The sequence below is a fragment of the Sciurus vulgaris genome, assembly GCF_902686455.1.
Source record: "Sciurus vulgaris genome assembly, chromosome: 3".
In the NCBI taxonomy this organism is placed as follows: domain Eukaryota; kingdom Metazoa; phylum Chordata; class Mammalia; order Rodentia; family Sciuridae; genus Sciurus; species Sciurus vulgaris.
The window spans coordinates 65138442-65154105 of record NC_136463.1 but is presented as its reverse complement, the minus strand read 5'-3'; the positions used below and the strand labels follow the sequence as shown (position 1 = coordinate 65154105).

At 42.2% G+C, this 15664-nt stretch overlaps 1 protein-coding gene across 2 annotated transcripts in view; it reads right to left on the bottom strand.

Annotated features, from left to right (window-relative positions):
* Nucleotides 1-8476: 8476 nt before the first annotated feature.
* The window catches only part of LOC306656019 (bleomycin hydrolase), a 77360-nt gene continuing 70172 nt past the window's right edge, over nt 8477-15664 (bottom strand). For both annotated transcript variants that reach the window (XM_079130842.1, XM_079130843.1), the window contains one exon: nt 8477-9519. In XM_079130842.1, the coding sequence (XP_078986968.1) occupies nt 9368-9519 (152 nt within the window). In that variant the 3' untranslated portion in view covers nt 8477-9367. The remainder of the gene's footprint in view (nt 9520-15664) is intronic.

Below are 15664 nucleotides of genomic sequence, written 5' to 3'. Positions count from 1 at the left end.
TTTTTTTTTCTACGTTACTAGTGAGGATACTGTGAGCCAAGAGGTGAAGTTCAGTGCTCTGTTCAGAATGAGATCAGAGGGACAGAATTACTTGGAGAACTCTTTGCTCCCAGCTCCAGAAGCCATTCCTCTCTCCCATGACTTTTTTTTTTTTTTGGACCAGGGATTGAACCCAGGGGGCTTAACCACTGAGCCATTTTTTGACACAGGGTCTCGCTAAATTGCTGAGACTGGCTTTGAACTTGTGATCCTCCTGCCTCAGACTCCAGAGCCGCTGAGATTCCAGGTGTGCACCACCACACCTGGCTCCATTTCCATTTTTCTTTCTCCAGCTTGAAGATTATAAAACACTCTCTGACTCTTCTTCCCCTCCACAGACTTCGAGATAATGTGTACCTCTGTGTCTAGGGAGTTTCCTCTCAGTTCCTTCTCGGTAAGCTGGTCACCCTCATCCTCGATGGCTGCGGTCACTATGGTCAGAAGTTACTATAAGACCAGTCATCCTGTCTCTTCCCTCTCCAGTTTCAAGCCCTTATACAGCCCTCGGGCACTTACTCAAGATGCCACTCCTAAAACCACCTTCCTTCTCAACATCTTACTTATTTGTGGTACCAGGGGTTGAACCCAGGGGTGCTCTACCACTGACCTGCTCCCCAGCTCTGCTCCCTCCCTTTTAAATTTTATTTTTAAGATATTCTCGCCAAGTTATCAAGGTTGGCCTTGAACTTGTGATCCTCTTGCCTCAGCTGCCCAAGTAGCTGGGACCCCAGGTGTGCACCAGCATGCCCAGCTGAACACCTTATTTTCCCAACTAAATGAGAAACTTAGCTGTAGAGCAGGGAATTGTTCTAACTCCCAGAGGGCCTAGCACAATACTGGACATGTTGGAGAAGCTTTTCAGAATAGTTTTTAATAAAATAAAAGTTGTCTTTTATTAAACATCTACTAGGAACATTATGTGCATTCTTTTTTTTTTTTTTTTTTTTTTTTTTCAGTGTTGAAGATCAAACTTAGGACCCAGGGCCTTATTCATGCTAGGCAACCATTTTACCACTGAGCCACATCCCCAGGGCGGCATTTATTTTTTAATTCAATTTTACTTTATTGTTCACATGATTGCACAGTGAATTTTTATATATTTTTAAATTTTTTCATTATATTTGACACATATCTGCATGATTCAGACAAATGAATTCCCAGTCCTTTTATTTTTTATTTTGAGCCAGGGTCTCACCTAAAGTTACTGAGGCTGGCCTCAAACTGTGACCCTCCTACCTCGGCCTCCTGAGACACAGATTATAGGCCTGCGCCACCACATCCAGCTGTATGCATTATCTTATGTTCTTTCTCTACTATATGAATTATGTGCTGTATTTTATTATATATGTTACTAAAAAATAATTTAGTTTTCCTCCTTTTTAAGCTGTGAGTTTTCACTTACAATAAATGTAAAAATAGGTTTTCAATACAGGTAGAATGGAAACTGAGACCGAGAAAGCTGGAGTGACTTTTTCAAGTTTACAATAGCCTCTAAATGGCAAAGGCAGTTCATCTGAGTCTCGGGGCCCTGCTCTTCCTAAGAGGCTGGGCCAATTTGAAGCCAGAAGGGCTCAGGCAGTGAGCAAGTCAAGTGGGCTTTGTGGTTTTCTCCCCACCTCTCCTACTCTCCCCTGAGCAAAGCCGCCTTCTAGGAATCTAGACCTTATGTTAAGCATTCAAATGTGAAGATCCACAGGGGCTTTGTTCTCCTTCTACTTGTCCCCACTGAGCCAGTTACAAGGAAGCAGACTTCAGATCTATGTATAAACTTTTAAATGAGCACAGCTGTCAGAATGTAGGGCACATTCAATCCGTCAGCCTCCAGGGTTTACTACAGGCCAGGCACTGAGGGTGCACGGGTGGGCAAGACAAAGTTCCTGCTCTTGGGAAGCTGACAGGGGGTATTGATTTTGGAGAAAACAGACAATAAGCATATAAATAAATAAATACAATAACTTCAGAAAGCAGTAAGTGCTGTGAAGAAAACAGACTCCAGTAAGAGGATAGAGAATGACAGGTGTGACTAGAATCCCAGCTAGTTGGGAGGCTGAGGCAGGAATTTAGTGGAGACACTCAGCAACTTAGTGAGGACCTGCCTGAGAATAAAAGACAAACTGGGTGTCCTTTCTCTACTGTATGAATTCTATGCCTGCAATCCCAGCTACTTGTTAGGCTGAGGCAGGAGGACTTCAAGTTTGAAACCAGCCTAGGCACTTAGTGAGACCCTGTCTCAAACCTGAAGTAGAAAAAAGAGGTAGAGATGTAGTTCAGTGGTAAAGTGCCCCTGGGTTCAATTCCCTGAACCTTAAAATAAAGAGAATGACAGGTATGGAGAAGCAGAGGAAGGTGAATACTTAGATAAGGTGATCAACCTGAAAAAAAACGAAAAGCCAGCCATACTAAGACCTGAGAAAGGGCTCTGGGTAGAGGGAACAGCAAGGAGGCAGAGTGAGGCTGGTGAGTTTGAGGGACCAAGTTGGGGAACAGTGGTTGGCCAGGGCAGGGAGGACAAGGAAAGCAAGTGGAGTCTGGAGAGGTGGGCAGGGTGGGGAGGTGGACATTCTTCATCAAATATGTTGGAGTAGAACTTGCAGGACTTCTGTTTTGGAGAAGTTTGGACCAGGTGACCCCTCAGGCCTCTGCCGTGTGAGGCACAGGGATACCACAGTTGTGTGTGTGTGTGTGTGTGTGCGCACTAGGGATGAAACTCAAGGCCTTGCACATGCTAGGCAAGGGATCTGCTACTGAGCTACACCCCTAAACTACCAGGATGCTACCATTCCAAGTCACTTCCCACCGTCCTTATATTCCACTGCAGAGGTCCTATCCTCCTACATGCCAGCTGAATTACCATCATATTTATTTATTTATCTATTTATTTATGATACTGGGGATTTAGCCCAGGAGTGCTCAAGCCCTGAGCCACATCCCCAGACCTTTTTATTTTTTGAGATAGGGTCTCACTAAGTTGCTGAGGCTAGACTTGAACTTGTGATACTTCTGCCTCAGCCAATTGAGTCACTGGGATTAGAGGGATGTGCCATGGCACCTGGCTTGCCAGCTGATTTTATTTTTTTAAAATGTTCTTTTAGATGTTGATGGATCTTTATTTTATTCATTTCTTTATATGTGGTGCTGAGAATCGAACCCAGTGCCTCACACATGCTAGGCAAGTGCTCCACCACTGAGCCACTACCCCAGCCCACCAACTGACTTTAAAAAGGTAGAAACCAGGCTGGGGATGTAGCTCAGTGCTAAAACACTTGTCTAGCATGAGTGAGGCCATGGGTTCAATCCCCAGCACTGCAAAAACAAACCAAAAAACAACTGTTGGAGTCCACCCCACCCACATCAAGCTGTGCTACTGAACCAGGTTTCCTAGAGAAGTGAACAAGGGGAAGAGCAAGCAGCGTTAGTGGATACCAAGAAAGGAGTGCAGAGGGCTGCCCACCTTCGTATGAACCTAGTCCTAAGTTCTGCAGCTGGTAGGCATTAAGCATTCCCCCCTCACCCGCTTTCCACTTTTCCTTCTGCAGGAATGTGTAAAGGACTTGGAGTTCAAAATCAGGGTGCGGGGTGAGGGAAACAACACACAACAAAAAAATCCCTGGCCAGTTTCAATCCATTTGTACCCTAGACCACCAGGAAGAAGAGTCCTCTTTATGAGATGCCGTAAAAGTTCTGAACAAGTTGTCCTAAATATGAGGCCTCACCTGGAATTACTTAAAGAAAAAAAAAATGCAACCTAACCAATGCCTGACCACAGCCATAGCTGGCATGGACGCTCAGGTGCACCGTGCAGGAGAGCTACCGCCCTGGTGCTGCCGACAAGCTAGAATGAAGCAGCTCATTGAGGATTGGCCACTGGAAGCAGATGACCACAACCACTTCCTGAAGGTGGCTCCCATTATCGAGTCTTGGCTTCTGGACACACAGGCTCAGCATGACTCTACACATCTCAAGAGGAGGCCTGAGCTGACCCGGACCTTCCGGATGTTAGTCATCAACTTTGCCCGCTGGTGACGCTGTAGTGGAGACAAGTCCCTGCTTTCCCATTCCCTAGCTCACCTGTCACCCACACGTCAGCAAGGTCTTCCAATGCAGCTCTCCAGCAAAACTTCGGCTCCTGGCCCTTTATCTTCAAGGGAGAATACCTTCACACCATTCTTTGTTCCTATTGGATCCCACATTTTTTTGCAAAATGACTTCTATTAAGTATTTGGTTATAAAGATTACCTTTTTATATATTGCTAGATTCAGTTTAGGGCTTTTACATCTAAGTTTATGGGTGAGATTTATATGAGATCTTTTTTTTTTTAACGTATCCTTATTAGAGTTTTATCAGACTTACAAAATAATTCTTTAGGCCATTAAATTAGCTTTTTTTTTTTTTTTTTTTTTTTTTTTTAAGCATCTTTCCTCTTGGGCCCCTCAAGATTCCCCAGAGACTTCTAATTTTTTGCCTGTTATGGTTCTAGTAACTCCAAATGGCCAGACATTCAGGATGTCAATGCTCACTTACTGCCATCGTGGTCCTTACGCCCTTGCCTCTGCTCTTGACCTCCACACCATGAACTCTCTCTCCAGAGAAGTCTTTAATGGGCTGATGAGTGGAGGAGGGGTGGTCAGCCAGCTGCCTGGAGCCCAGAGGAATCTGACATTTAGCCCTTAAATGACCCTACTCCGCCCAATTCCAGAGGTAATGCTATCTGGCGCTGTCGCATCCTAGCTTTGGTGGGTTACACCATGTAAATTAGCTTGTTTTTCCCTGGTTTCTTCACCACTGGCTCAGGAACTTTCTCAGCTCTGGTAAATCTTTCAAATATTGTGGGCTCTTCTCCTGTTCTTCATGAGATTGTGGATTTGTCTTGTAAACAAATTCCCTTTGCTGTCATTTTTGACACAGTTTAAGAGTCTTTTTTTCTTTTTTGCAAACCCAGAGTCTCATGCATGCCAGGCAAGTGCTCTACCACTGAGCCACATCCCGATGTCTTCTATTTTCCTGATATCTGCAGCATCTTTGATAGCAGCCTTTTTCAATCCTTGTGTTTGCTTTTTATTTTTTTTTTTCCTCACTCAGTCTTGCCAAATTTTGTTAATTAGCTTTTTTTTTTTTTTTTTTTTTTTTTTTTTTTTTTTTTTAGAACCAAATTCTTGCTTTCTTGATTCTGGGTTTAATTTCTGCACATCCTTCTTTCTCTAGGTTTATTTTGTTGTTCTAATTTCTTTCTTTGTACTAAGAATTGAACCCATGGGGTGCTTTACCACTGAGCTACACTCCCAGTCTTTATTTTTTACTTTGAGACGGGGTCTTGCTAAATTGCCAAGGCTAGCTTCAAACTTGCAATCCTCCTGCCTCAGCCTCCTGAGTAGCTGGGAATACAAGGCAGGTACCACCATGCCCAGCACCAAGAGTTAATTTCTAAAAACAGAGAGGTGTTTTATTTAGCTTTAGTGTTGCTGTGACCCATTTACTGACAAGAACAACTTAGAGGAGGAAAAGTTTATTTGGGGTTCATGGTTTCAGAGGTCTCAGCTCACAGACGCCAACTCCATTACTCTGGGCCAAAGTGAGGCAGCAGCAAAGCTGCTCAGCTCATGGTGGGTCAGGAAGCAGAGCCAGAGAGAGAACCCACAGGGCAGATGCACCAGGGCACACGCCCAGTGATCCACTTCCTACATCCTCCCAGTCAGTCCATTCAAAATAGGACGGACTGATTAGGTTCCAGCTCCTGTAATCTAATAATTTTACCTCTGAACATTCGTGTATTTATAGGAGCTTTGGGGAACATTTCATATCCAAACCATAACAAGGGGTTAACTTTTAACCTTTTTTTGTTTGTTTGTTACCCAGGATCAAACCCTAGGGCACTTAATAATTAAGCCACATTCCTTTATTTTTTTAACTTTAAAATTTTTTAAAAAATAATTTTTTAGATATTGATGGACCATTATTTTATTCATTTATTTTTATGTGGTGCTGAGAATAAAATCTAGTGTCTCACACATGCTAGGCAAGTATCCTACCACTGAGCCACACCCCAGCCTGTTTTTTAATTTTGAGACAGGGTCTCACTAAGTTGCTTAGTGCCTTGCTAAATTGCTGAGGCTGGTCTCGAACTTGCAATTCTCCTGCCTCAGCCTCCCAAAATGCTGGGATTACAGGCATATGTCGCCACACCCGGCTCTAGATAACTGTTTTTTTTTTTTTTTTTTTTTTTTTTTTTTTTTTTTTTTATGTTGCTTCTTAAGCAAGCAGGAGGTTCATTGCAAACATAATTGTAACATACATCTCTGAAGAGAAGGGGTCCTGGAGCCAGAAGTCACTCTGCTTTTTAATGCTGGTTTTTCCCCTGACTGGCCTGGTGGTTGGAGTGTGATGCACATGATAACCCTTTGACATTTGTTGAGGTTAATTCTACTATCTACTGTGTGGTCAATTTTTCAAAAAGTTCCCCATGTGCTCAAAAAGAATATGCAATTGTTATGCTAAGTGAGATAAGCCAATCTCAAAAATCCAAAGAATGAATGATCTCACATATAAGCGGATGATGACACATAATGGGGGATGGGAGGGGTGCAAGAATGGAGGAAGGAGGGACTGTAGAGTGGGAAAAGAGGGGTGGGAGGGGTGAGGGGGAGGAAAAAATAACAGAATGAATCAAACATCATTACCCTATGTAAATGTATGAGTATGCAAATGGTATGCTGTTACTCCGTGTACAAACAGAAACATGTATCCCACTTGTTTACAATAAATATAAATTTAAAAAAAGAAAAAAAAAGAATATGCAACTTTTAGATGCAATTCTACATGTCCATTATACCAAATTTATTAAATGCTTAAATCTTTTATACACTCATCTGATTTTTTGGTTGGTTGAGCTATTGATAATTGTGAAGTACATTGAAATCTCCCATTATGATTTAGATTACGTATTTTTCTATGTAGTTGTCAGTTTTATTTTGTATATTTTGAGACTATGTTATTAGGAGTATACTGATTTAGAATCTTTACATTTTCCTAGAAAGTCAAGTAAACTTAACCATTATGGAGTGATTCTCTCTAGTAATGCTTTGTTTCAAAGCCTTTCCAGGGCCACTGAGTTGTACAACTCCAGGGAGGCCATGCACATTACAGTTCATGTAAGTGACATACCCTGGAGTTAGACAGTCTGTTTGGTTATTCAGAGTGGCACTGATTTTGTGGCTTATTATTATCGCTTCACCAGATTTATTTTAGTACCTGCCTGATAGATATTTTCCATCCTTTTTTTTTGTATCATAGGTTGCCTTTGTCTCTTGTAATCAGTATATGGCTACAATTCCTTTAAAAATCCAATTAATTTATTTGTCTTTTAGAAGAATTATATTTTCTCATTCTGCCTATTCTTGCTTGGAAGCTATTATCCCCTGCATATTTCTTAGTAATTTAGACATTTTTAGCATATACATTAACATATCAAAGTCTAAAGTTAATCAACATTTATTTTCCTGAATTACTTAAGGGTCTTACAGTATTAAGTCTAATCACTCCCTATCTGCTATTTTCATGTATTTTAGTTTTATCATTTATTGAATCCTATAAGACTTATCTACAGTCACTTCTTTTAATGATCCACATATTTATCACTTTCTTTGCTTTATGTTCTTTGATGCATTTTTTTGTGTTACTAAGGACTGAACTTGGGGGTGCTCTACCACTGAGCTGCATCCTCAGCCCTTTATATTTTGAGACAGGGTCTTGTTAAATTGTTGAGGCTAGTGTCAAACTTGCGGTCTTCCTGCTTCAGCCTCCTGAATCACTGGATTACAGGTGTGTGCCATCATGCTTGGTTTTCCCCCACCTCCCACTCCTGTACAAGGGACTGAACCCATGGCCTTGCGCATGCCAGACAAGAGCTCTACCACTGAGCCATATCCCCTTTTTGATGGATTTTCAACCTTCCATATTGGATCATTTCCCTTTTGCCCTTTTGATGGGGCAGACTCAGGGTTTTTTTTTTTTTTTTTTTTCTTAAACTGTCCTTGAGTTTCTATCTAATTTTATCTCAGAAAGCACTATGCCAAACAATACCCTTTGTTAAACCTGGAAAGACTCCTGGGGACCAGAATAGTAGGAGGCTCTGGTACTGATGGAAACCCTGACCTGAGGGTTCTGCTCATTTGGTTTCAGTGAAATGAAAGCTAGACTCAATAGCCCTCTAGTCCACTCTAAGGTTGGGCCCAAGAGAGCCTCACTTCACCCCTCTGTAGGGACCCCAGATCTGGACAAAGGGGAAGCCCTTTGTAGAAGCCAGTGAGGATCAGGCATGGGCATAGGCTCGAAGGAGCAAATATCCTGTAGAAGAACTGAAACAGGGAACACTTCCTGTTTTTTCACTTTAAGAACATAAACACCTAAATAAACACTCTTAGAGCAAATAAGCCAACTTACTCTCATTTAGCAAAGTGTTTTATTCAAAAGCTTCTCAGCACCATCTAGTTGTCAGAGAGAATGAATATCACCTTTTCCTGCCACCCAACCCCCAACTCAGAGGCAGAGGCTAAACCATTTGGCTGGAGCTCCCCCTAATGATGAGAGCTGAGATCATGACAGGTACTGGTGGTTCTCCCACCCACTTCCTCCAGGCCTCTGGTTAACCTAACTCAAGCAGAGCTGCACCCCCACAGTTCAGAACAACAGGAAGGAATCATGTCGGATCTGATCAACCTCCCATTCTTGAGCTATAAGAGGCACATGAAATTACCTTGAAAAAACTGAATTCAGTGACTGCCATCTAGGAAGGACAGTGATCTGTGAGGCAGCATGCAGTTTAGAGAGTTCAAATCTTAGGCGACCCTCCCCGACTCTACACTAGAAAGGAGCATTAGGTCCATTTTCTTTCCACACACCTCAGTGATCTCCTGTCTATCACAACAGACACTGAAGGCTTTTTTTTCTTCTGGCACTGGAGATTGAACCCAGGGCTTGGTTCATGCTAAGCAAGCGCTCTGCCACTGCGCTATATATCCCAGCCCCACCGAAGACCTTTTTGACAGAGTTAAGACAATTACATCTGATTAAAATGCTAAGAGATCCTGAGCTGTTGGAGATGAGGAGTAGATAATATGACCTGATCTTTCCCTTTTTTTTTTCTTTATGAATATTTTGTTTCAGCATAAAGCACACTTCCCGATGAGGTTCCTGGAGGAGACTAGAAATCCAAGAGTCTGACTGTGTCCTGTGGGAATACACAGTCACCTGTGTAACTTTGGCTTCAGTCCCTGGATCTGTCCTTTGCAGCTACATCAGGTCCCAAGGGAGGAGGAAAGAACCAAGGCAGTATCACTCAGCCAAAGCCCCCATGGGGTCCCACGCCGGCAGGATGATGGGCTCCTGCTCTAGCACAGCCAGCACCTCTTCAGGGACATGCTTCCTATCCACCACCACCTCATAAACATATTCAGAGAACCACTCGTCGGTCATGCACAGGTAACCTGGAGAAGAGAACAGAAGCTCATGAGTACAGAGAGTGGGACAAAAAGCAAAACACTACTGGTACTATAAAGATGCCTTTTACAAAATATTGTATATGTTTTTCAGCTTTCCCACTTGTAGTCTTGTTTAATCTAAATCTCATTAGCAATTCTGTGAAGCACGTAATAGCCATGGCTGTTAATTAATTAGAACCAGGGGCTCAGGATAACTAAATCATGTGCCCAGGTCACACGGATGAGATTCAGAGAGGGGCCTCGGACCTATGGCTGTGACACTTGTTGCTCAGCTGCCTTGCTGATGGTGAGTGCTGCTCTGTGGGCTGGCAGGCAGGTGGAAATGCATCCTGTTCCCACAGGAGGCTCTCCAGGGCGGAAAGGCAGCACATCAGTTCTTACTCTGCCTGCCCTCTCATCCCTGTTGTGCTCTTATCACACACTCCTACAGCAACCAGCCAAGCTGCTACTGGCACCCTGATGGGCCACATTCCCCCAGGCAGCCATTCTTTTGCAGATGATCCTGTGTGAGTTAAGGGATCACTAGTCCTTGCTTTTCTGGGAAGAAATCTGCTATGAGAATCAGGCAGTACCAAAAGACTCAAGACACTTGTTCATCCTGCCCTCCTGAGTAGGGCCCAGGATTGATGGCTCTCTCCAGTGGGAAGCACAGTGCAGAGGTTCCCCTGCACTAAGCCCCCAGGTTGAGAACTCACCTGAGAGAAAGTGTGCCATCATCAGGCACCTATCCTAGCAACCTGCCTCTTCCCATTAGAAGATTAACCTGTATCTCAGGTTCCACTAGGACAACACAAAGTCCCCTTCAGGAACATACTTCTAACAAACTTACATCAGAAAAATGCTTTGCCTAAGCCATTGCTAATATGAAGAGCAAAATTAATGCGAGACTAAAGTGTATATATTGAAAACAAGACAGGGCCACTGGGCCAGGAAGGGAATTACAGAGCCCCCAAAATACATACTTCAACAGAAGCACTGCATGTACACACACATCAAAGGACTCACAGGAGCTAGCAATCATTGCTGTTGTCACCACCACCATTATCCTATATCTGTCACCTTTCTATAACAGACACTTTAGAACCATTAGAATATATATATTTTTTTTCTCCAAAAGTATTTGTATAATCCTGGGTCTGTGCTATTCATTTCCTACTACATAGGACCAAGAGAAAAGAAGACAGGTATGTTTCTCCCAAGAGAAGCATAGCAGTTCTCAAACTTCTTGGCTCAAGACTCTTTTATACTCTTAAAATTAAGGACCCCCAAAATTTACTTACGTGGGTTATATCTATTCATATCTACCATACCCAAAATTTGAAGAGTAAAAAATACTAACTCATTTTTAAAAATAATTAAAAATATTAATATACATAATTTTTAGAAAAAAATCACATTCTCTAAACAAAAACATACTTTTGAGAACTGTTGCTCTTCAGCATAAAACTGATTTAAATAGTTGAAAGGCAACATGATGGTAAGTCTAAGTTTGTGAGCTAAATAAATAAGAGTGACAGAGGACACTATTTGACCTGAAGAAATACTGCTTTTGGTAAGGTCATCTATGCCCAATTCCTAATTCATTTTTTTTTTAATTTTTTTTTGTTGTTGTTGTTGTAGATGGACACAATACCTTTATTTTATTTATTTATTTTTATGTGGATCTGAGGATTGAACCCAGGACCTTACACATGCTAACTGAGCACTCTGCCACTGAGCCACAACCCCAGTCCCCACTTTTTTTTTTTTTTTTAAAGAAAATCTCTGACAGAAGTAAAAGTCAGCTTATCCTGATGTAGCACAATGTATTACCCTTAAGAGAAAATGCCCTAAAGAAGTGCTCAAGAGGCCTGGGGGTTGGGATGCAGCTCAGTGGCAAAGTGCTTGCCGAACCAGTGTGAGGCCCTGGGTTTCCATTCCAAGTACCTCAACAGAGAAAAGAAAAAGAAAAACTGCTCAAGGCTCTAAGTCTCATTAGGGAATACATCCTTGCCCCTGTGGAGCAGCCTCCTTATCCAGTGCTCTTTCTCTCAACAGGTGATACGGGAAATATAGCACTGGTCTGTGATGCTTCTGGCTTGTCCTGAAATCCCAAAATCCCTGACTTTGCTTATGTCAGTCAGTCAGGATCTTAACATCACCTCTATCAGTGCCAGGAGGTTGCAGCAACCAACACTTTGTTAGATGAAGGGCCAATCTGTACTTTTTGCTGCATTCTAAGTGCAGGCTTCCTCAGAAGCTCAGCATCTGCCTTTTTAAAAGGAGCTGTGTGAGTGAGCAGGAGACCAGGATGTGCAACACTACACCATTTGACACACTGGCCATCCCTCCCCTTACTGCACTGCAGACTAATGCAGACTAAACACATCTTAAGAGTAGCTCTGCGCAGTGACGCAGGTAAGGGACAGGCAGATTCATGCAATAAAGTTCTGTGTCTTTAGAACAATACTATCATCATACAATCAAATGAATCTTCAAGAATGCCCAGAGAAAATGGACAATAAGTACATCTACACTATCTTGTTCCAAAGCAGATCAGATTAAGTCCTCACAAATTAAAACTCCTATCATTTGTAGTCCACCCTTTTAATGTCCCTGCCAAGAGGACCTGCCTTGATTAGTGTCTCTCTTCAGGATATGAGTTCTTTGGGGGCCCACAAAAACCTCACAGTCTAGGTGGCTGCCAAGTAATTGCACCCTGAGTAGATAATGGACTGTGGCTGCTGTAACTATTGACACTGTGCGTCGCCGAGTTTGACTGAGAAGATTAGGATCAGTGTGTCTGAAACCCAGGAATGCTGTGGAGGAGCAGCAGGGTGCTGGTGGTCATTCTGATTGCTTTTTTCACAGTGATCAGTAACAGCACACTATATATATATATTGGCTAAACACTTTCTCCTACTATGTAATCTGTCTTCTAATTTAGTTTACATTTTCTAGCCTACTAAGGATTATTGTTTTTATGAAGTCATATTTATCAATCTTTCTTTTTGGTTTATAACTTTGATTTTTATGCTTACAACTTTTTTCTACTATTATCATGAAAAGATAAATACAAGAAAAAAAAAGTGGTAAAAAATCACGAGAAAGTCTTTTTTTTTTTTTCTTTTGCAGTGGTGGTAGGGGTTCCTGGGGACCAAACCCAGAGCCCTCTACCACTGAGCCACACCCCCAGCCCTTTTTATTTTATTTTGAGACAGGGTCTCATTAAGTTGCCAAAGCTGATTTCAAACTGATCCTCCTGTCTCAGCCTCCTAAGTTACTGAGAATACAGGCATATGCCACAATGACTGGTGAAACATAGTCTCAAAAACCCCATAGGCTCACTAAGGCCTTGGCATTGTCCAGTCCCCAAGTATGAACACAGACAATTTCAATATAAAATTAAATAGTAAAAATCTATTAATCACTTCTCTTGGGTACTCAGTGTGTGAAACATGCCCTAAAACCTTAAATTGGTATAAAGTATGTTACAAATGTGCAAAATGACATAGCCCCCATGGAATGCAATTTGGCAGTATCTAGAAAAATCACAATGTATTTGCCCTCTTCAATAAGCCCATGCCATTTCTAGGACAGTATTCTATAGATACAGAGTTCTTGCATGCACACAATATGTATCTATGTGCAATAACAGCTGTATTTACTCAGCCCTTACATGGGTCAAACACTGTTTAACCATTGTACACATTTTAACTCCCTGCAACATTGTTTATAATAATACAAGACCAGAAACAACCCATGTTCCAATATTAAGGGAACTGATTAAATAAACAATGGTACATCCAGACAATGGAAGAAAGTGAAACATATCAATGTGGAAATATACTGATAAGGAGATGTCTCCAAGACATACTGTTAAATGAAGTGAGAAAAAAATGCAGAGCACGGTGGGAAGTATGCTACCACCATGGAAGGAAAGAAAGCAATAAAAGATTTAAAAATATATTTACACTTAAAAAAAAAAGGAAAGATACCTTTAAGATAACCTTAAAGAAGAGGAGGGGGAATGAAATGGAGAGTGACAGAGATGAAAAAAAAAAAAAGACTCCCCTCTATATGCTTTTTGTATTTTGATTTTAGAATAATGTAATTGTATTATCTATTAAAATAATTATGCTTCAGTAAACAAAATAAAAAACATACACATTAAAAAAGAAAAAAAAATCCTGTGGGGCACTTTCACCTTACAATGCAATGTCACATACACCACTCTTGCTTTGATTTTGATCCTCACAACAATACTCTGAGGCAGGCAGAGTGAGTTTTAGTTGTCTAAAATCACACAGCCAGTAAGCGAAGTCCACATCAACCCAGGTCATAATTTCCAATTTAGAGTCTTTTCTACAGGGCTCAGCTTCCTCCAACAGAGCCCTCAACCACGCAGGTAGTTATGGCTGTGGTGACAGAATTTAATCTAGCTTAGGCACCTGTTTGCAACCAACCTGATTTGCAAAAAAAATCACAAAATAGTCAGGAACCCAGCTTCTGTAGAGTCTGTTTGTAGGTATCTGGTCTTTAAATCAGAGATGCCATATGTTTTAAGTGCATGCATTCAGAAGGGTGGATAACAGGACGGCTAGAAGAAGGGAACCAAAACAACCACTTTCAATCACGACTGCCATTTGGACAGTGATCTGGGAGGAGGCTTCTTCCTCCAGAGTAAACACAGAAGTCTGGCTCTGGGGTAAGGACACATTAATGTTCACGAACCTTTTGCTGATAAAAGAAGAGATATCTATAGAGCCGGATATTACTGGTGGCCCCTCTCAGAAACAAAGGCTAGAAAAAGTACTATCTGCCTGGTAAAGACATCAAGAAAAACACGGAGTGGAAAATGCAGTGGGGAAAACGAGCTATTTGGTCTGCAGTTTGCATTTCTAAAAATCATCCACAACAAAGTTCAATCAGCAGAAGTATACCCATTCTGAGAAGTGCCCCCTACTAAGGGGGCCCAGCAAAAGCCTATTCACCCCCAGGCTGATTTCCTCTTTCTCTGGACAGTGAGCATGAGCTGGACAAATCTGAGAATTCACACGACTTAGCCATTGACACACAACTGACATTGGACGGGGAGAGGAAAGCACAAATTCAGATGTCATTCAAGGGTCTGTTTTCCCACGGAGACTCAATGAATTCTCTCGGACCCCCACACTATCACTATTTCTATTTGTCTCAGGCAAAGCCTGCTTTCTGGCCATTACTCAAAAGCTCCATGAATGGCAGGCCACATCGTTTCTTGGCCTCACTTCTCTGGTCTATCCAAAGCATGCTCCAAATGCCAAGGCTGCCCTTCTCTGCTATCATCTTCCTGGCTGGCCTTCCCTCACCCTTTTCCAAAAATGCCGCAGCGCTACCAGGAAGCCCTAGCCTAAAGTTGATTTGCCTTGAAGAACCCATAGGTTCCAGTCACTTACCTTCTCCCTGCAGTTCATGCCCTGTCACTCTACACCTACACCTGCTGTTTGTTTCATATATATAAGTCAAGATTTACAGCTTCGATGGTCCCCTTCTCAATTTCCCCTGATCCTCTTTTACCTGACACTTGAAGGAATTTAATACTAAAATGCTGTTGATGTGGCATCACAGGATGTGGGCTTGCACGCTTATTCCTCCTAAAGCTTCCTAAACCACTTTCTAATCCATCCCAAAGCCTTTTCCCTCAACTCACTTTCTGTCTGCCCCACCACTCACCACATTTTCACTGACACCACCAAGTCCCCTGGTTTCTGAGGTGCTCTCTCCCTCACCCTTTCCAAAAACCTTAGCTTCAATGTCTTTCTACTTTTCTCCCCACTGAGGGCCCTCCCTGGTTCTTTCTCTTTCTCTGTCAACTGTCTTGGAGAAATCATCCTCTTCTTTGCTTTTCTCGGTCTATTTATCCTATATCTTACAGTCTGAGGAGCACACCATGAATGCCACTTCTGTCACATCACGGACCTCTTCAAATTTCCCTCCCATGTCCCAGGGGATTAAGTATAAACTCCTTTGATGGTCAGAGACATTCATTCCACCATAGCCTGTGCACGCTTCCCTGCATCCCATCAATAAAAATGAGCTGATGCTACTGCTAATGGTTTTTCCTCAGCACCAGATTTATTCACCTCTACCGCTTTCTCTCACGAAACTA